This window comes from Labeo rohita, chromosome 7 (genome assembly GCF_022985175.1).
Source record: "Labeo rohita strain BAU-BD-2019 chromosome 7, IGBB_LRoh.1.0, whole genome shotgun sequence".
In the NCBI taxonomy this organism is placed as follows: domain Eukaryota; kingdom Metazoa; phylum Chordata; class Actinopteri; order Cypriniformes; family Cyprinidae; genus Labeo; species Labeo rohita.
The window spans coordinates 32,108,265-32,131,282 of record NC_066875.1 but is presented as its reverse complement, the minus strand read 5'-3'; the positions used below and the strand labels follow the sequence as shown (position 1 = coordinate 32,131,282).

At 36.3% G+C, this 23,018-nt stretch overlaps 1 protein-coding gene across 1 annotated transcript; it reads left to right on the top strand.

Annotated features, from left to right (window-relative positions):
- Positions 1-6,047: 6,047 nt before the first annotated feature.
- On the top strand, positions 6,048-22,344 carry aqp9b (aquaporin 9b). The gene is made up of 6 exons (XM_051115587.1): positions 6,048-6,304; positions 7,383-7,509; positions 11,355-11,492; positions 11,888-12,006; positions 12,288-12,505; positions 21,063-22,344. Exons 1-6 carry the CDS (start codon positions 6,203-6,205, stop codon positions 21,229-21,231), a joined length of 873 nt encoding a protein of 290 aa, XP_050971544.1. The 5' UTR covers positions 6,048-6,202; the 3' UTR covers positions 21,232-22,344.
- The last annotated feature ends 674 nt before the right edge of the window (positions 22,345-23,018 follow it).

Here is a 23,018-nt window from a genome sequence, read left to right as displayed (position 1 = left end):
TGAAAATATGAACTACATGTGGAACTAAATGATCAGTTTGAAGTCAAAATAGTATATCATTTTATTATTTAACACAGTAACTCAGCTGAATGTTAACACAGACTCGTTTTTCAGGTTAAGATCTTGTTTAAAAATGATTTGATCATTTGTAATGAGACTGTAATTAAAGACACTTTTTATGTTTTACAGGAAAATAGTATAATAATATTTTAAGATGTTTTCCATTAACCTTTTTTAAACAAATCACTACTTTTTTGTCATGAACATCGAGAAATTTCCCATGCTCTATATAGCTAGTCCACTAAATCTATTATTCTTTTTAAACTAGGCTATCAATAACGTGTATTACGCAGACAGTTTGCTATCTAAAAGTAGGCTACTATATTAAAAAATAAAGGTTAGCTAAGGTTTCTCTGCATTGGGGTGCTCAAACTGTCACGTAAACGTTAAAGTTTTCTTTGGCAAAGCCCGTTTGCCCCTTTTCATTCTCACAGATTCTCCTATAACATATCTTTCCCGTCACAATGTTATTCGACTATCTACATCAAGCGATCACAGGTTATTTCCTCGCCGTCCCTCCTGCAGCGCCGGGACTCAGTTAGCATTTACCTCAGAATATCCAATAAACATTAAAGACCATCTAAAAGGGCTTTTAACACTCTCAAAGAGGCTGTGGTTTAAAGGATTAGCCAACACAGACATTCACACTTCCAGTGTGTAACTGGTGGATAAGGAAGCTCTTCAAAACACCGGATCGCGGCAGAAACATCTACGATTATGTCGCAGATAAATAAAACAAATAATCGCCTTCACACTTCCACGGAGGGCTAACCGGAGAAATCTTTCAGGAGATTAGCCTAATTTTGGGAGTTGGAAGCGTTTATAGGCTATCATGTCTTGTCTGTAGTTGCATCACATTTTAGGTCAAATTATAGGCCTAATTATTTATAATAATGGTAAGTCCTGTCACTAAATGTTGTATATTGCGTCATGCTATTAAATAAAGATGTCTGTTTGAATGGATGGATGGATGCATATTAAACAATTCATTTGGGAAAATACGCACTTAGAAAAAACAAACTAGTGAACTGTGTCTGTGTGGACTTGAAACATGTCACTGACAATATGCCATTTATGCATTATGACCTGCGAAAGCAAAAGCAAGTGCTTAACTTTTTGCAGTCCAAAGTTTTATGTCATGCACACTTTAATTGGCTACTATAACTTAGAAACTACAACTTAAACTTTTTTTAATGAGCAGGCTGCGTGATAGCAGTTATCATGTGTGACATGCTAAGGGCTGAGGGGCTGTTAAGATGATGAAGGGGACGGGGTGTTATAATTTGTTAGAACCCACTGGGGTGCTTTTTCTCCATCAGCACATCCCCCTGCATTTCACAGCACTGACAGTGTCTGCCTCACATCAAAGACGACACCCCAGAACAAGTGACAGTGATTAATGCAAACAAAACATACCGCTACCATCCTATCGCTTCTTCTTTTCACAGTCTGTACCAACAGTCCTGGGACGCCACCGTCAAACTCTGACCGTCTTTGGTTTTTACTTTGTCAAATAGCGCCACCCGGTGAACAAATACACATATTACATATAGATGAAGTTGCGTTGTAATGTGTCCATGCTTCTCCGAATGAGAACTGGAAATAACACTCAAAAATAAGAAATCCTATCGAGTAACAAGCAAGCGAGCTAAACATATTTTATATGTTGTATTTAGAGAATAAATAAATTAAGACCTGTATTTAATTTTCGTTTTTGCTTGTGCATGAGTTTTTTTTAAGCTAACACTTAGCCACCGCAGTAAAGATAGTTTGCGGTTTGATATTCGGATTTCTTTTGGCTATAAATACACAACGCGCTGTCATAAACATGCAAATAATCCCGAATGTGGTTCTCCATGATTTGTGAATTCTGGTGATGATGTGCCTTTTGGCCGAAATTTTATTTTATTTTTTCGACTCTTAATTTTATAATGCTTATAGCCCCGAAAGTTGGAAACTTAGCAGACTGAAACCAGTGTCATGTGAACCAGCTTGATCTGTGAATTTTTTCACAGCAAAGCTCTTGTCCGTAACCCCCTTGGTAAGTCCGCTATAGTAAGGAATGTGAAAAATATGCGCTCTTCATGTTTAACGTATTTTGCCATTAAACACGCAGACTGCTCAAATACAAAAACATTGTTTTTAAGTCAAACTCGATTTGTGAAAACTTTCACAATCGCTATTTATTGCGTAACAGTGTTCCTAATGCTCTGCTCTCTTTTTCTTCTATCAGTACTGGTCAGCTGACCCTTCCCTGAGTCATATTATTCACTATTCTGATCTGTGAAAACTTTCACAGTTCAGTACTGGTCAGCTGACCCTTCCCTGAGTCATATTATTCACTATTCTGATCTGTGAAAACTTTCACAGTTCAGTACTGGTCAGCTGACCCTTCCCTGAGTCATATAAATCACTATTCTGATCTGTGAAAACTTTCACAGTTCAGTACTGGTCAGCTGACCCTTCCCTGAGTCATATTATTCACTATTCTGATCTGTGAAAACTTTCACAGTTCAGTATTGGTCAGCTGACCCTTCCCTGAGTCATATTATTCACTATTCTGATCTGTGAAAACTTTCACAGTTCAGTACTGGTCAGCTGACCCTTCCCTGAGTCATATTATTCACTATTCTAATCTGTGAAAACTTTCACAGTTCAGTATTGGTCAGCTGACCCTTCCCTGAGTCATATTATTCACTATTCTGATCTGTGAAAACTTTCACAGTTCAGTACTGGTCAGCTGACCCTTCCCTGAGTCATATTAATCACTATTCTGATCTGTGAAAACTTTCACAGTTCAGTATTGGTCAGCTGACCCTTCCCCGAGTCATATTATTCACTATTCTGATCTGTGAAAACTTTCACAGTTCAGTACTGGTCAGCTGACCCTTCCCTGAGTCATATAAATCACTATTCTGATCTGTGAAAACTTTCACAGATCAGTACTGGCCAGCTGACCCTTCCTTGAGTCATATTATTCACTATTCTGATCTGTGAAAACTTTCACAGTTCAGTACTGGTCAGCTGACCCTTCCCTGAGTCATATTATTCACTATTCTGATCTGTGAAAACTTTCACAGTTCAGTATTGGTCAGCTGACCCTTCCCCGAGTCATATTATTCACTATTCTGATCTGTGAAAACTTTCACAGTTCAGTACTGGTCAGCTGACCCTTCCCTGAGTCATATAAATCACTATTCTGATCTGTGAAAACTTTCACAGATCAGTACTGGCCAGCTGACCCTTCCTTGAGTCATATAAATCACTATTCTGATCTGTGAAAACTTTCACAGGTCAGTATTGGTCAGCTGACTCTTTCCTGGGTCACTAACATCACTGTTCTGATCTGTGAAAACTTTCACAGGTTAGTACTGGTCAGCTGACCCTTCCCTGAGTCATATTATTCACTATTCTGATCTGTGAAAACTTTCACAGTTCAGTACTGGTCAGCTGACCCTTCCCTGAGTCACTAACATCACTATTCTGATCTGTGAAAATATTCACAGGTCAGTACTGGTCAGCTGGCCCTTTCCTGAGTCATATTAATCACTATTCTGATCTGTGAAAACTTTCACAGTTCAGTATTGGTCAGCTGACCCTTCCCTGAGTCATATTATTCACTATTCTGATCTGTGAAAACTTTCACAGTTCAGTACTGGTCAGCTGACCCTTCCCTGAGTCACTAACATCACTATTCTGATCTGTGAAAACTTTCACAGTTCAGTACTGGTCAGCTGACCCTTCCTTGAGTCATATAAATCACTATTCTGATCTGTGAAAACTTTCACAGGTCAGTATTGGTCAGCTGACTCTTTCCTGGGTCACTAACATCACTGTTCTGATCTGTGAACATTTTCACAGGTCAGTACTGGTCAGCTGAACATTCCCTGAGTCAGTAACATCACTATTTTAATCTGTGAAAAAATTCACAGTTCAATTTGGGTCAGAATAGTGATGTACATGAATCAGGAAATGGTCAGCTGACCAGTACTGAACTGTGAAAGTTTTCACAGATCAGAATAGTGATTAATATGACTCAGGGAAGGGTCAGCTGACCAGTACTGAACTGTGAAAGTTTTCACAGATCAGAATAGTGAATAATATGACTCAGGGAAGGGTCAGCTGACCAGTACTGAACTGTGAAAGTTTTCACAGATCAGAATAGTGAATAATATGACTCAGGGAAGGGTCAGCTGACCAATACTGAACTGTGAAAGTTTTCACAGATCAGAATAGTGAATAATATGACTCAGGGAAGGGTCAGCTGACCAATACTGAACTGTGAAAGTTTTCACAGATCAGAATAGTGATTAATATGACTCAGGAAAGGGCCAGCTGACCAATACTGAACTGTGAAAGTTTTCACAGATCAGAATAGTGATGTTAGTGACTCACAGAAGGGTCAGCTGACCAGTACTGAATTGTGAAAGTTTTCACAGATCAGAATAGTGATTAATATGACTACGGGAAGGGTCAGCTGACCAGTACTAACCTGTGAAAGTTTTCACAGATCAAAATAGTGATTTACATGACCCACGGAAGGGTCAGCTGACCAGTACTGAACTGTGAAAGTTTTCACAGATCAGAATAGTGATTTATATGACTCAGGGAAGGGTCAGCTGACCAATACTGAACTGTGAAAGTTTTCACAGATCAGAATAGTGAATAATATGACTCAGGGAAGGGTCAGCTGACCAGTACTGAACTGTGAAAGTTTTCACAGATCAGAATAGTGAATAATATGACTCAGGGAAGGGTCAGCTGACCAATACTGAACTGTGAAAGTTTTCACAGATCAGAATAGTGAATAATATGACTCAGGGAAGGGTCAGCTGACCAGTACTGATAGAAGAAAAAGAGAGCAGAGCATTAGGAACACTGTTACGCAATAAATAGCGATTGTGAAAGTTTTCACAAATCGAGTTTGACTTAAAAACAATGTTTTTGTATTTGAGCAGTCTGCGTGTTTAATGGCAAAATACGTTAAACATGAAGAGCGCATATTTTTCACATTCCTTACTATAGCGGACTTACCAAGGGGGTTACGGACAAGAGCTTTGCTGTGAAAAAATTCACAGATCAAGCTGGTTCACATGACACTGGTTTCAGTCTGCTAAGTTTCCAACTTTCGGGGCTATAAGCATTATAAAATTAAGAGTCGAAAAAATAAAATAAAATTTCGGCCAAAAGGCACATCATCACCAGAATTCACAAATCATGGAGAACCACATTCGGGATTATTTGCATGTTTATGACAGCGCGTTGTGTATTTATAGCCAAAAGAAATCCGAATATCAAACCGCAAACTATCTTTACTGCGGTCACGTACCCTACTAATAGTGTTTTGTGCGTATTTACTGTGTATTGTTCACTGTGAAAGTCTGTTGTTTATTGTGTTTATGGAGGTCAATTTAAAAGAAATCTGTTTTAGAATTTAGTGTAAAACCAGCTTACAAATGTAAGTTTGTATTTTAGTTGATTTCATAAATATGCCACAAATTCAGGGTACGTAACAATTCATCAAAAAGAAAATAATTTATGTTATGTATTTTGAAAAGTAACCTACTAAAATGAAAAGAAAATAATGTATTTCTTTTTCTTCACCGTTTACCCTTTTTCAAAGCTCCACAAAAACAACCATTTTAAATTAAAGTTTATATTTTTTTTAACGAATTGGACTGGAATTTTTGATACTTTTTATTAGGCATCGTTATATTTATAATCGTTACATTTTATAGGTTACTGCAACACATTTTCTGTTAATAATTGTAATACTTTAATAAGTTAAGCTTCTTAAACAGAACTAAAGATTAGGTTAATTTAATTGCCTACTATTTTTTAATGTCCTGTTCCAACGTCGCTTCTGTAGTGTTAAATATTCGCAAACAAGAGATCAACAAACAGGCTTCGTAATGGTATTTTCTACTAACTTAGTTGATCGGACTCTCGTATTCGTCTCAGCATGAAGAGGATGGATGAAGTGAGAGCAAAGAGGAACCACCAACCTGTCATGTCAGTGTGTTTAATGACATCTGAGTAGCAGGAGGGGCGGGGAAGGTTAAAGCCTAAGACACTTAAACTCAAGCTAGATCAGCCCTTCAACTGTCTGTTCGAACATCACATCTCAGCTGTCGGGGAAAATATGGATCTCCAAAACTTTAGAAATTTGAGGGAGAAATGCATCGTGAGGCGGGACATCATCAGAGAGTTTCTGGCGGAATTACTGGGGACCTTCGTATTAATAGTAAGTTTTTCGCCTGTCAGGACTTCAGAACCAAGTAAACTGAAATTAACAGTTTGTGAGATTTAAAAACTTTAGAATTATGATGATGAATATTGTAAGTTTACTGGACTGTTTTGCCTTTGTGTCATTTTTTTAAAAACAATGAATTAGTCCATCAACATAATAATAGGTTGATATTCTTTCATTTTAAAGAAGCATAATATTTTATAAACGTGTGGCCACATATTATTGTGCCAATAATAGCTATATGTGTAACCACAATGATTTAGACTAAATGCACTGCATTAGATGCAACACCCTCTAGTGATGTGAAGTGTCGTCTGATTTTCGCTTCTTATTGATCAGTTGTAATGGATATTGAATTGCATACGGCTATGATTTATGCTGTGAAGGGCTTTATCTTAGTAACTGCAACGTTTTCGTCCAATTAGACAAACGCTCAATTTCTCTGGCAGTGTTTTTTGTGTTCAAGTAAAATCCAGTCATAACATTTTTACTATAGCTCTTGTGTAAACAAGTGAACACAATGACACTGACATACATTCAGACTAGGGTTGACTACAAAAGAAATGGTTCTGTTCTTGGAAAAAAGGTCTGATGTTGTCACATTATTGATAAATGTTACTCAACTAATAACTAATTTTCATGTTTGTATTCTACATTTTGCAGTTTAGTGAATTGTTTTGTGTTTCATAATTGTTTTAAATGTCATGTTTGACACTTTTGAGCGAAGTACACTTTACTACAAAAAAAAAAAAAATTAAAGGTTTGAGTAATACTGCAAATCTTCTTTGACTTAAATTTTTCAATTAGGTATTAAAACATGAACTATACTTGTCTACAGTGTATTCTACTGGTGTTAATTACGTGACAAGATTTTGATTCAACATGACAGATTTTGTTGCTTTGGGGTGCCGCCCTGACCATAATGGACAGAGCTTTTGAACAAACTGTCCTACTAATTAGTTTTGAATAAGTGCTTCACAACAAGAGTGCTTTTCTTATCTGTACGGCGGTGGCTTTTTTCTACTAATTGTCTTCCTAAATTGTCTTCTCTCTGCCCATTTCCCGTTTGCAGCTCTTCGGTTGTGGTTCAGTGGCCCAGACTGTTCTCAGCAGGGAAAAACAAGGAGAAAATCTCACAATCCACTTTGGCTTTACTCTAGGGGTGATGTTGGCTGTGTACATGGCAGGAGGCGTGTCAGGTAACCGCTCAAACTGACGAATAGAAAGTCTAGAGTACGCTCACATATATGTAACATGCACATATACTACATAAACATAAATTTAACCTGAATGTTAGCTACCTATCTATAGTCTGTTCTAAAAAAAAATATTTACATTTGAACGCTTAAACTTTTAAATAATTCCAAAATGCATATAATAAAGTAAAGGCATCAGTCTGGGACAGTGGAGTTCAAAGCATCTTCTCATTTCAAAGGTCATATTTAGCTATCCATCAGCGCTGTTTTTCACGGTTGTTTGTGATCTTTGATCATGCTTAACAAAACATGCAATGTTCAGTCAACACACAAGCCACATGCAACACTACAATCTCTATGATCTAATCAAAGCTACATAAACATCCTCATTTATACCTCTATTGCAGTTTATGTGCATTTATTCTATCAAAACCTAAATCTGGTCAAAGAAGTAAAATGAGCCTTTCATACAGTACTAAGCCTTAGACAGCTAGATCAAATGTACCCCATACTGAGTATTCCATCTTGACCTTTGACCCTAAAGAGAGAGAGTGAAAGGTGGATTTGCTTCAGTGCTTAACAGACAAATTTTAGGATTATTTAATGACATAATAGAGAGGGGAAGCCTTGCGCTTATTGTATTTGATGCGCTTGGTTTCTTTGACATTCAAAAATATACTGTAGTGATGAACGGGGAGGAGGAAACGATAGGTCAATTACATGCTCTTAATTCTTGCGTAAAGCTTACTGTCAAGTGGAGGCGTGTGTGGGGTTTGATAAACCAGATTGGACATGTATGTCTGGCCTTCATTAAGAGAATTCCTCAAGGATTATGGTGAGGTGAAGCTTTTATTATAATGTGTTATAATAATGCAGATGATTCCTGGAATTCTTTAAAAGCTTATCATTGATGTTGCCCTGCAATAACACACAGGGACACAAGACAGATAGTATGGAGAAGCCTAATGGTTGTACGAATTAACTCTGGTATGACTTAAAGCCTATGCTTGAAAGCAACATACAGTGAATTAATATTGTTCTGCCATTAAATGCGTATGCTACCATCTATTCAAACAACTTAAACTGGTTGTGCCTACATGTGTCAGTGATATTACTAATACTGCCTCTCCTGAATTTGATGGCCTATTTACACAACACTGTTTTTAGCTAAAAACGGAAGACTTTTTATGTGTTTTGGCCATTTATATTCATGAAAACATAGCTTTGGGAACACGAAAATGCACATTTTTGAAAACAAATTTGTGAAAAAGGTGACATTATGCGCATACATATTACGTGTCAGTCTATACGAATGCATATGTGCTCAAGCACATAGTGTTTCTTTACAAAGTGACAAAAATGGTCTGGCAAGCATAATATAATGGTTTTAGTCCTTTTTCACAGAACGGGGATCATCTTGACAACGTTGTAGTCTGTACATGAAACACTTAAACACATAGGACAAACATTTTTAGTACAACTTTTGTTGTGTAAACTTACCCTGAGTTCTTACAGAAGAGACGTCTAGATGTCTACAGGATGCTTTCCCCTTTCTCAGGCGACTTCATAAGTATTCATAGTCACAGCAGTCAGCATAGTAGTCATGAGGACACACTTTAGTTCACACTGTGCGATCACAAATCAGCAGAGGATGAAGGTGTTAGCACACAATTTACCAGCACTGTAAAAGTGTGTGGTCTTTCTGGGAAAAAAAAAAGAGAGACAATAATTACATAAAAAAATAAAGAAATATTGAATGATGATAATAATACTAAAAATGAATTGTGCTTTTGTGTTAGCATTTTAATATCACATTTAATATATTTTCTTAAAATAATAATTATTATTCATTGCACTTTTACTCTTGTTGGCATTTTTTAAAATGAAAATCGCATATGTGGAAGATGACATCCGAAGAAATAATTTTAGAATCAAAATTTAAACATGCAAAAAAAAGCAATGTTTGTGGTGGTGCAGGTCGGGTTGTTCAGTGGAAATGTGTCAAGGGGCATGAGGCCCTGTGGTTTATCATTCAGTAGTGGTGTCTAGACCTCGAGCACACAATTATGCATTTGTTATTGTGGTGATGCATGCAACCAAATTATCAGAGGTGATGAGCTGCAGATCTGTTCTTCATCATTTGCTGCCAGCAGCTACCTCCTCTCATTGTGTCACAAGGGGAGACGCAGCCACATATAAATATATGTATGTGATGTTAAATATATTCAGAGTTCTGCAGTAATAGTCGTCAAAAGTGTGCACTTGTGCATGAATAAGTTGGTTAGCCTAGCAGTCCACATGACTGTGTTAATCTTACATGCTGTGATGATGACTACAGTATTGAACTAATGAGCTTTTCTAGAGCAAATGTCCCAGGTGGAAGTCAGGTGTAGGCACTTGCCTGTCATTATTAGAGGGCTTGTTTACCCAAAAAATGAAATTTCTGTCTTCATTTACTTACCCTCAATTTTTTCTGAACCTGTATGAGCTTATTTATTATGTTGAACACAAAAGAAGATATTTTGAATAATTTTAGTAACCAGAATTGACGGTAGCCATTGACTTCCATAGTGGGTTTTTTTTTTTTCATTCCATGAATGCCAATAGCTACAAAAAAACGTAACTGAAAAAAATACATACTGTTATAAAAAATATTTTGTGAATGAACAAAAATCATTCTGTTGACAAAAGATATTTTACCTTAACCAGTCAGTTGCATTTGTAATGTGTAATATTGTTATGATGCTTTTTAGATTCTTCAAAAGACCCAAACAAGATTGAATTCCTGCTTAATGACTATCATGGGTCAGAATTGAAATCAAGAAAAATTAGCAAATTTTAAATTTGATCAGCTACCAAATGTTTTGTGGATCAGAAAAGGTCAGTGTTTTTCATTCTGAAGCAGCGTGTACAGTGGGGTCAGAGACAGTTCTGCAGGCCTGAGCGCTCTTATGTCAAAGCTGAGGTACTCCTAAGCCACACGGTGATGCCTGAGGACTTAGCCAGATTATGTCAGACCCAATTCCCATTCACTACCTCAACTAGTTTTTGTAGCCAGTGTTTATAAGGAACACTCTGGATTAAGAGAGGGAAAGTGAGAGTATATACAGCTGAAGCCAAACGTTTAATACACCTTAAAATGTTAATTGTTTTACCAAAATAAGAGGGATCATACAAAATGCATGTTATGTTTTATTTAGTACTGACCTGAATAAGATATTTCACATAAACAACAATTACATATAGTCCACAAGAGAAAATAGTAGTTGAATTTATAAAAATGACTCTGTTCAAAAGTTTACATACACTTGATTCTTAATACTGTGTTGTTACCTGAATGATCCACAGCTGTGTTTTTATGTTTGTTTTTGTTTAGTGATAGTTGTTCATGAGTCTCTTGTTTGTCCTGAACAGTTAAACTGTCCACTGTTTTTCAAAAAAAAAAAAACAACACAGCTGTAGATCATTCAGGTAACAACACAGTATTAAGAATCAATTGAAATATCTTATTCAGGTCAATACTAAATGAAAAATAACATGCATTTTGCATGATCCCTCTTATTTTGGTAAAATAATTAACATTTTACAGATTCTGCAATGTGTATGTAAACTTTTGACTTCAACTGTAGCTATATAGCAATTACAGAAAGCACATAACTGTGAGTGTGAGACGAATGATGCAGTTTGCTCTTTTGATTCTAATAGATGACAATCCATACTACAAAAAACCTTTATGCAAACCTCAATCAATACAAAATCACCATACAAAAATGAACCACTAAAACCAATATAGATACTTTGCTGTCATCAAAAGTTTCCAGTCTCTCAACTGTTGCATCTCATCGCAGGTGGACATGTGAACCCAGCTGTTTCTTTGGCTATGGTTGTCTTGAGAAAACTCCCATTAAAGAAATTTCCTGTCTATGTGGCAGCCCAATTTCTAGGTGCCTTTGCAGGGTCTTGTGTTGTCTTCTGTCTGTACTATGGTAAGTTTTCAGGGCACTTCTATATTTTTGCTTCCTGTTATTGGCTACCCAAGACAGACTTCTTAAAAGTGTTCAAAGTTTTAGCACTAGTCACAATGATTGGATTGAATGAGCTCATTCTCGTGAATAATGTGATGAAAAGCTCAGAAACTGATGACGCAAATCTTTACATTTCCTTATTTTTTATATTTTAAAATGTTAATATTTTTTATTTTATTTTTAAGTATTTTACATTTACATTGAATAGTCATTAAATTACTACTTATGAATTCTTTTCTAAAATTTTTCCCAAGTTGAAAAGCTGTAAATAGATGTACAATATAACTAATAATCTTTCCTTTGCAGCAACACATTTCAATGTTTTCAACATAATAAAAAGATTCTCTTGTCCATAGATGCCTTTACAAGTTTTGCTAATGGAGCATTGATTGTAGTTGGTGAAAATGCCACAGCCGGTATCTTTGCCTCATATCCACGGGAAGATCTCTCATTGTTAAATGGTTTCGTTGATCAGGTAAGTGAAACACAGTAATTCATTACTTTAGATATCACATAGTCTCACTCGTAACTATACAATGAAATTAAACAGCACTCTCATGTTAAAGCCTATGTTTTGGCTTATAGAATTGTATTTAAAGAGGAGAATTAAAAAGAGTAAACATAAATCATAAGCATATACATCTCTGGTGGAGAAATATTTCTTACTCTGTTTTATTTTTAGCTTTATTTCTTCCTCTGAGGTAAAACAAGCTTTCATATGAGAATATATTGCCAATCATTAGTCTCTATTTACAGGTGATTGGCACAGGCGCTCTAGTCCTCTGTATTTTAGCCATTATAGACAAGAAAAATATTGGGGCACCTAAAGGAATGGAGCCACTGCTTATTGGTCTGAGCATCCTGGCTATTGGAGTGTCCATGGCGCTGAACTGTGGCTATCCCATCAACCCTGCCAGAGACTTGGGACCTCGGCTCTTCACTGCTATGGCAGGTTGGGGACTGGAGGTGTTCAGGTACAGAAAACCCCCTCTGCATTAACATATTCTTATTCTTATTGTTTGTTCATATTTCTGCTGTCTGTATTATCTGTATAATATGCATTATTGCTTACACTGTAACAGGGAAGTTTTTTTTTTCAGTGGGTATGTACAGTAACAGTGCAGCTAGTATCAGTGCGGTAAAAGAGTCAACCAACATGTGAGAAACAGAGGCACACCATCCACTAACGTACCTTTTGAAACTTCAAATAGACTCTAAGTGCAAAGTCCTATCACCATTCTTCTGACAGGGCAAATGAATTTTTTTAATGCACTTGTGTATCTCCTGCATATTAGAGCAATTTTAAAAATGTATGTGAGGCAGCCTGAATTCTCCTTGCATGAATATTCAGAGTGGCACAAGCAAAGACAGGACGCATTTTATTCCTACTAAAAGGGAAAAACTGGTTCTCACAATTAGCTAGGACATTTTTAAAGAGAGAGAGAAATTTTGATGCTGCTTTTAAACAGCAAGAAGAGTCAGATTTTGTGCACAGTTCTACACCGAAAGGATAGAATAAAGACTGATAAAGTGTTGAATAAAACAACTGCCTAACCTATGCAATAGAATACTGCTGTTTACAATCACACATTTCAGCAGGGAAAGCCTTTCAAAACACTGTAGCTTTTAGGGCTGGGTAAAAAAAAATATTGATTTCCTGATTTTAATTGATTCTAATTTATTTGAAACAGTTTCGATTCTTAAAGGAGAAGTCCACTTCCTAAACAAAGATTCACATAAAATGTACTCACCCACTTGTCATCCAAGATGTTCATGTCTTTCTCTCTTCAGTAGTAAATTAATTATGTTTTTTTTTTTGAGGAAAACATTTCTGCATTTTTCTCCATTTAATGGACTGGTATGGTGCCTCGATTTTAAAAAGGCAGTTTAAATGCGGCTGCAAACGATCCCAAATGCAGTTGTAAACGATCCCAGCCAAGGAAGAAGGGTCTTATCTAGCGAAACGATCGGTTATTTTTAATTAAAAAAATACAATTTAAATGCTTAATCTCAAACACTCGTCTTGTGTATTCAGACTCAAGACAGTTAGGGTATGTCGAAAACTCCAATTGTATTTTCTTCCTCAACTTCAAAAATCATTTCAAAATTCTCAAAACTTTTTAAAATCATTTCAAAATCATCCTACATCGCTGCGTAAGTACCGACCCAGTCTATGCAAAGTGAACATGCAAAGAAGATCAAACGCCCCTAACAACAAAGGTAAAACAGCGATATAGAATGATTTCGAAGTTGAGGGAGAACATGAGATGGGAGTTTTTCGACATACCCTAACTGTCATGAACCGGAACAAAAACGGTCCACAGAGTAAGTCAAGACGAGCGTTTGGCATTAAAAAGTATATAAATTGTATTATTTTGATTAAATTAACAGATCGTTACGCTAGATAAGACCCTTCTTTCTCGGCTGGGATCATTTACAACCTCATTTGGGATCGTTTGAAGCCGCATTTAAACTGCATTTTGGAAGTTCAAAATCGGGGCACCATATCAGTCCATTATAGAGTGTTTTCACGTTACGTCATCAGTCCAGAAGTCGCCATTGCGGCGGCATTGATTGTAAACAATGACATGGAACCGAACGCACCTCACGTATGGGCTTGGCGAAAAAACGAAGAAACTACAGTAATTCACTATGTCAGGATAAGAAATAGAACGAAACACTATTACAAATTTGTCTCTGTAGGGAACTGTCTGCTTTCAGAAAAGTATACATGGCATTTTCTTTTCATCTAGCATCTGTATAAATGCATTATAAAGCTGTATAACGCATTTTAAAGCTGCATAGCACAGCTTTGTGTACAGCAGTAACCAAGGAAACACTATTGTCGCTTAGTGTTTAGCCCTGTTTTAACTTTAGTTTGTCAAAATAAAACAACCTTTCCTGCTTACTAAGTCCTTTTCTATATGATTTAGCAGCTTCCACACCCACACATTTTTCGTGGTTTAGACAGCATAACTTAGTAGAACAACGTCTTCAGTGGTGCACCAACCGCGCAATCAATGCTTCTGTTTACATACGAGTTTTGCCGCAATGGCCACGCATCCGGGTAACTGACTAGAACGTGACGTCGGTGCAAACCCTCTAAATGGAGAAAAATGCAGAAATGTTTTCCTCAAAAAACATAATTTCTTTACGACAGAAGAAAGAAAGACATGAACTTCTTGGATGACAAGGGGGTGAGTATATTATGTGTGAATTTTTGTTTTCGAAGTGGACTTCTCCTTTAAATCTCAAGAATCAGTTAATGAACGGAACATTGTAGCTCGCCTCCCATATAAATCGCAGTAAGTATTGTCCTTTGTTACTTTTGACATGAAACAGTCTCAGATTACGTATTCTGTCAATTTTATTACAATTATTAAAACAATAAATGCCGTTTTGGCGCTGTTTAATGTGGAGTGACAGATCCCTGTGCAGCCTCAGTTCAGGAGAAGCGGCAACACGAATCGCACGTAAACTGATCATGTCCTACGCTTATCCAGTTACAGCCCGCAATAAACATTAATAAACATCCGACGGTATGTTAAAATAAAGAGTACATATAACAGCTTGTAAACAATGTCAACGTCACATTTACCTCAGAAAAAGCATATTTGGTGTCCAAAAACTCGTTAGTCGAGTAGACAAATGAACTCTTCCCACCCACATTTATTTTGCTTCCGACGCCCATGCCTTGCTGAATCTGCAATATGTTAATCATTTTACTAAAATAAGAGGGATCAAACAAAATACATGCTATTTTTTATTTAGTACTGACCTGAATAAGATATTTCACATAAAAGACGTTCACATATAGTCCACAAGAGAAAATAATAGTTGAGTTTATAAAAATGACCCTGTTCAAAAGTTTACTTACACTTGATTCTTAATACTGTCTTGTGACTGTTACCTGAATAATCCACAGCTGAGTGTTTTTTTTTTTTAAGTGATAGTTGTTCATGAGTCCCTTGTTTGTCCTGAACAGTTAAACTGCCTGCTGTTCTTCAGAAAGGTCCTTCAGGTCTCACAAATTCTTTGGTTTTTCAGCATTTTAGTGTATTTCAACCCTTTCCAACAATGACTATGATTTTGGAGATTCCTTTTCACACTGAGGACAACTGAGGGACTCATATTCAACTATTACAGAAAGTTCAAACGCTCACTGATGCTCCAGAAGGAAAAACGATGCATTAAGAGTCGAGTGGTGAAAACAACAAGAATCAAGAATCATATGTAAACTTCTGAATGGAGTAATTTTTATAAATTCAACTATCATTTTCTATTGTGGACTATATGTAAACATTATTTATGTGAAATGTCTTATTCAGGTTAGTACTAAGTAAAAAATAACATGCATTTTGTATGACCACTGTCATTTTAGTAAAATAATTAACATTTTGCAGATTCTGCAAGGTGTATGTAAACTTTTGACTTCAACTGTAGTAGTTCAATAATATGTAGTACCAGCTGTCTCTGTTTTACAGTATTATCTATATTTTTTTTCTTGAGAAAATCTGGCATGTACTGTACCTGATATATCCAAAATAATAGATATCGAAACAAATTGCAAGCTTGTGAATCAGAATTGAATCATATTGTGAAATTTGTGTCAAAACCCAGCCCTAGTAGCTTTTGACTAGTTGATGCATATGTGGCATATTCTGTTTTTGCATTACTGATATATTACATGGCTCTCTAAGATACTTAATTCTGATTTGTCAGTTGGTCATTCAGCTGTCAAATATTTTTGTGTATTTTGTTATTCAGCCTTTTACAGCTACAGACACAGGATGACATCCAGGAAGAGCTAATCACATATCAGTAGCCTACTAGGCCTACATGAGGAAATGCTTGATCTGTCTGCTTAATTTGTCTTCCAGCTTGAAAACAGATTAGGGGTCACCTGAGGGCAAATGGTGTTATAAATGCAACAAGCACGCAAGCACATTATAAACAGTGTACACATAGGCAGAGCATGTGTAAGGCTACTTGCACATGATTCTGTTGAGCTTAGAAATGCAATGGCCAATCAGAGGCGTTCAAATGAGTCCTTGCTGAAACTCATCAGTTTTGTTGAGTGTGCGCAACTCTTGAATTCTCTCATCATAAGTATGGGCAGTATGCACAATGTAAGTAAGAGATTAATTTCACAGTGTAGAAAGCTTCAGTGATTATAACAATAAGAGTGCTTAAACTCGAGATAGATCAGATTTGGCTGCGTTTAGATTTACCCTGGAGTTGGTTCACCCTCCACCTATGAGTGTACATGAAGATTACTTAAAGGAGAAGTTCACTTCCAGAACAAAAATTTAGAAATAATTTACTCACCCCCTTGTCACCCAAGATGTTCATGTCTTTCTTTCTTCAGTCGATAAGAAATTTTTTCATTTCTCCATATAACGGACTTCAATGGTGCCCCAAAGTTTGAATTTCCAAAATGCAGTTTAAATGCAGCTTCAAATGGCTCTAAACGATCCCAGCCAAGGAAGAAGGGTCTTATCTAGCAAAATGATCTGTCATTTTTGAAACAAATTTTTTTTCTTAAATTTCTTAAATTTATTTGTATAGCGCTTTTCACGATACATATCGTTGCAAAGCAGCTTTACACCAAATTGACATTTTTACTATATATGTAGTAGTAGCTTGATGTACATATGGTAGAGATGTCTGGTAAAGATCAATTAATGACGTAATCAAACAGACAAAGAACACTATAAATTTGTAGCAGAATTTGGTAGTGCTGTATGTTTTCAGGGTTGGCATCAGGGTTGGCATCATCTGAAGTCCTCTGAAGGGTTGGCATCATCTTTTCTTAAGTGTTCTGGATCCACACTGGAGCTTGTGAATTCCTAGTTACCATGGGATGTCAATCCCATGGCAAAAACAGAGAACAAATAGGAACATAATTAGCGTAGCTGCTGTTCAAACTAAGAAAAGGAAGGTTTGTTAAACCAGAGCTAAAAGATTAAAATGAACATTTGATCAGATATAGCTGCAGAAAAAGTTTATGAGATGCATTATTTGAATGCTTGGCTAAAAAGATGTGTCTTTAATCTAGATTTAAATAGAGAGAGTGTGTCTGAACCCCGAACGTTATCAGGAAGGCTGTTCCAGAGTTTGGGTGCCAAATGTGAAAAAGCTCTACCTCCTTTAGTGGACTTTGCTATCCTAGGTACTACCAACAGTCCAGAGTTTTGTGACCTTAGGGAGCGTGATGGATTGTAGCGTGGTAGAAGACTAGTTAGGTACGCAGGAGCTAAACCGTTCAGTGCCTTATAGGTAAGAAGTGCGATTTTGTAGCTGATGCGGAACCTAATAGGCAGCCAGTGCAGAGACTTTAAAATTGGGGTAATATGATCATATTTTCTTGACCTGGTAAGGACTCTAGCAGCTGCATTTTGGACTATCTGTAGCTTGTTTATTGAAGATGCAGGACAACCACCTAATAGTGCATTACAATAGTCCAGTCTAGAGGTCATGAATGCGTGAACTAGCTTTTCTGCATCAGAAACAGGTAACATGTTTCGCAGCTTGGCAATGTTTCTAAGATGGAAGAATGCTGTTTTTGTAACATGAGAAATATGATTTTCAAAAGACAAGTTGCTGTCTAATATAACACCCAGGCTTTTGACTGTAGTGGAAGTAACAGTAACAGTACATCCGTCTAGTTGTAAATTGTAAGTCAAAAGATTCTGTGTATTGTTTTTAGGTCCAATAAGTAATATCTCTGTCTTATCTGAATTTAATAGCAGAAAATTGTTGGTCATCCAATCTTTTACATTTTTAACGCACTCTGTTAACTTTGATAATTCAGAAGTTTCATCTGGTCTTGTTGAGATATATAGTTGAGTATCATCAGCATAACAATGGAAACTAATCCCGTGTTTTCTAATAATATTACCAAGGGGCAGCATGTATATTGAAAATAGTAGAGGACCTAGAACAGATCCTTGTGGCACTCCATACTTTACTGGTGATAACTGAGATGACTCCCCATTTAAATAAACAAAGTGGTAGCGATCAGACAGGTAGGATCTAAACCATTTTAAAGCCTGCCCTTGGATACCTGCATAATTTTGTAGTCGATCTATTAGTATGTCATGATCTATAGTGTCAAACGCAGCACTAAGATCAAGTAAAACTAGCAGTGAGATGCAGCCTTGGTCTGACGCAAGAAGCAAGTCATTAGTGATTTTAACAAGTGCAGTTTCTGTGCTGTGATGGGGCCTGAAGCCTGACTGAAATTCTTCATAGATATTATTTTTTTGCAAGAATGAGCACAGTTGAGCACATATAACTTTCTCTAAAATTTTAGACATAAATGGAAGATTAGAAATGGGTCTATAATTTGCCAGTTCACTAGGGTCTAGCTGTGGTTTCTTAATAAGAGGCTTAATAACCGCCAGCTTGAATGGTTTAGGGACGTGACCTAAAGATAACGATGAGTTGATAATATTGAGAAGCGGTTCTTCTGCCACAGGTAACAATTCTTTTAGTAATTTAGTGGGTACGGGATCTAATAGGCATGTTGTTGGTTTAGACACAGTGATGAGTTTATTTAACTCTTCCTGTCCTATAGCGGTAAAGTACTGCAGTTTTTCTTTGGGTGCGACGAAAGAAGTTGACATATTAGATGCAGTATAATCTACATTGGTTATTGTATTTCTGATGTTATCTATTTTATCAGTGAAGAAATTCATAAAGTCATTGCTATTAAACTGTAAAGGAATATTTAGCTCAGGTGGTGTCTGGTTATTTGTTAATCTAGCCACTGTGCTAAATAAAAACCTTGGATTGTTTTGGTTATTTTCTACGAGTTCGCGGAAATGCTCAGCCCTAGCAGCTTTTAAAGCCTGTCTGTATCTGGACATACAGTTTTTCCATGCAATTCTAAAAACTTCCAAGTTAGTTTTTCTCCATTTGCGCTCAAAACAAATTGACATTTTATACACTTTTTATCCTCAAATGCTTGTCTTGTCTCGTCTCTGCGAAATGTGCATGTGTTGTCTGTGTAATCCGGGTCAATACACTTAGGGTATGTCGAAAATCATTATTTTTTTTTTTTTTTTTTTTTTTGTAAAGGCCATTTGATCTTCTTTGCATGTTCACTTTGTAAACACTGGGTCGGTACTTCTGCAGCGATGTAGGACGATTTGAAGTTGGGGAAGAAAACAAGATGGGAGTTTTTCGTTCCGTTTAGTTCACGCAGACTTAGACAAGATGAGCATTTGAGGTTAAAAAGTATATCAATTATCAATTTGTTTCAAAAATTACTTGCCCTTGTTTCTCGGCTTGGATCATTTAGAGCCATTTGAAGCTGCATTTAACCCCTTAACTGCCACCTGTCCTGTCATCGGGAAGCCTAAATTTACTTCACCATATTACAAATAAATCCTAATCTAATCATGACAAACTATATATCGTTGGAAAGGTCTAAGACTCCTAAATAGATATTTTACCACTGTTTTGTGTTACAAATTATGTAGGAAAATTAGTAGATTAATTTATAACAAGAGTGCACCTCAAAATTCTACATCCTAACAGTAGTTCTGTCCTTTGTCACAAAAAGACTTTCTTCGTTGCCTTTTTCCCTATCACGCTTTAGAAATCATAAGAAATTATATATCAATTGAAAACTTAAAATCTCAAAATTCATCCTTTGAAACCCATTTTAAAATCAGACCATGATTTAAAATCAGGCCATTTTAAAATCATTACCATGGAAAATGTACATCAAAACCATATTACAAAATGATCATTTTTTATCGACTGAAAAAAGAAAGACAAGAACATCTTGGACAACAAGGGGGTGAATAAATGATCTGTAAATCTTTGAACTGGAAGTGAACTTCTCCTTTAAGTTCAGTTCAGCACAGTGTCTTTATGCAGTGGCTGTGCATTTGTTTACAGTTACCTATGCCAACCTGTTTGTAGAGAATGTTCAAGGACAGAGAGCACTTGTATTCTCAGTAGCCTATAAAAGGATCAAGGGATTGAGGGAGGGAAAGAGTGCTACAGACGGGGAGCACTGGAGTGACACACTAAGCGCAGATTACAATGAATGCATTAGTGTCTACACAGCTAGACACCAACACTGTTGACACCGTCCACCAGTCTGACAGCTGAACAACACTTCAACTCAGGATGCACAGGCACAATCCTAATCGTGCATTTGTGTAACAATCATGAGTGTCCAGCCTACTTTAACCAGTGTGTCCTAAATTAGATTGAAAATACCTTCTAATTCAGTTCTGAATTGAGGTAGTAAAAATAAGCCAGTTAGAAATAAATTAAACGAAATCTCATTAATATTTTGTCCTATTAATAAACATTAGATATTAATTCTCCCAATTCTATCTATCTTCTTTGAATTTCAGTATTTCAGTCCTATCATTCCAGTTCAAACTCTGATGTACCATACTCTATAAATGCCCAGTTCAATTTTAAATGAAAATACATTTGAAAATACGTGCATTCAGAATTTTGCCCAGTCCTGACTTGATTCTCATCTGTGCCATGCTGTGTCTTCAGTGCTGGAAATAGTTGGTGGTGGGTTCCAGTGGTCGGGCCGATGATGGGTGGTGTGCTTGGGGCACTGATCTACTTCCTAATGATTGAGTTGCATCACCCCGAGCCTGAAAGGAACCTTGAAGATGACAACAGCATCAAAGATAAATATGAACTGAACACCGTAAACTAGAAAGAGAGCAAAAGTATCTCTTCCTTCACCATAGACCTCAAACAAGATGCACTGTTACTTTTACGCACTCTCTCCTTTTCTGTCTTTTCCTCTAGATCTGTTTTCTAAGACTTTTGCCAAGTACTTCAATGAAACCAAGCAGCTATGAAAGAAAACAAGCATCATTTATCCATAATTCTAGCTTTTTTGCATGCTCTTAACACATCACCATTTATTCTATCAACAGAAAGAATCAGGTATTTAATAAAAGCATCCACAGTTTATGAGTATGTACAAACATTAAGTGTCACACCACTGCCAGTAAAAGATTACAGGTGCTAATAGATCCTTCAAATGAACAACTCTGGAATGTAGAGATAATCATAATTTTCAACTGGTTTCTCGGGTTTCTTTTTCTCTTCATACCTTTTTCTAATGCTTCTACTACTTGTCTTAACTTTCGCATACATCTGACAACCCTATATCTTGTCATAAGCAAAAAAATGTTTTTCAGCTCACTGAAGTGAGACTCTTACTTTCCACTCTATTTACTCAAAAATGAACAGGCATCCTTGTCTGTAAACTGTTAAGTCAGGATGAATCAACGCTACACATGAAGAGATGAGCAACTAACTGCATGCATAACTGTTGATAAGGTAACATGCATGAGGTAACCGGGAGAACGCTGCCATGCATGCTAAAAATATATTTGCAACAAAGTATTACATATTACATATAATCTTAAGAAGAAATAAATGTGTATTTATGCTACAATGTGTCAAAATGTGGAAAATCAAAAAGCTTACAAGAGCAGTATTGTGTATAATATTACGTAACTTAATGCCATTGTTTCAATGCATCACAGCTTTGTGAAAAAATAATTTAATGTTTTTTTTCTCTTTTTAAAAACATAGTATTTTATTTATCAGCTCTTAAATTAATTTATAGCAGTTGTTTGTACAATTCAAAGAGATCCTATTGTATATTTCAATATTTTTGTCTTTTTATCCTGTTATTTCAGGTTCAGATTTGTTTACTTGCTCTCTCCTAAATGAAACATTTTGAGATTACTCTATTAAAAATGTTAAAAATAGCATTATCGTTTTCCTAATGTAGACCTTACATAATTAAATAAACATACCGTTACACATCTCATGTCTGTTTTTCTTGTGAATGACGATTAGAACACCATTTCTTATTCTACAGTACTGCATCACAGTCAGTTTAGTCCTGTTTTGAGGTACACCTCTACACACCATAATTTGTGAATTAATTTGCTTAGAGAAACATTAATTCACCTCAACATATTCAGTTTAAACAGAAGAACTGTGGATAAACCACATCATTTCTTCACCCCCAACTTGTTCCAAACCTGTATGAGTTTCTTTCTTCTCTTGAGGCATGAAAGGAGATATTCTGAAGAATGTTGGTAACCAAACAGTTGACTGTAGCCATTGACTTCCATAGTATTTAGACTCTTCTTCAAAATATTTTCTTTTGTGTTCAACAGAAGAAAGAAAATCATACAAGTTTGGAACAAATAGATGGTGAGGAAATAATGGCAATTTTTATTTTTGGGTTAACTATCACTTAAATAGCATTAAAATGGAGAAGAAACAGATCAAATAAACAGACTGCACTGATCTGCACAACTACATCTGACCCGATTTAATCATTATCACTGTCTGACCATCAACATCAGCTCACTGAGTCCACTGAGTTTATGCATACATACGCCCTCCCTTTCTGCTAACTAGACGGTAGCATGTTCATCAGCCAACCGTTCTATGAAACAACACAACTGCAAC

Excerpts from the sequence above, each read along its gene's own strand:
- aqp9b (XM_051115587.1), top strand. The coding sequence starts at position 6,203 with ATGGATCTCCAAAACTTTAGAAATTTGAGGGAGAAATGCATCGTGAGG. Across the intron at positions 7,510-11,354 it reads CATGGCAGGAGGCGTGTCAG|GTGGACATGTGAACCCAGCT; the intron begins GTAACCGCTCAA and ends ATCTCATCGCAG. Across the intron at positions 12,007-12,287 it reads TAAATGGTTTCGTTGATCAG|GTGATTGGCACAGGCGCTCT; the intron begins GTAAGTGAAACA and ends CTCTATTTACAG.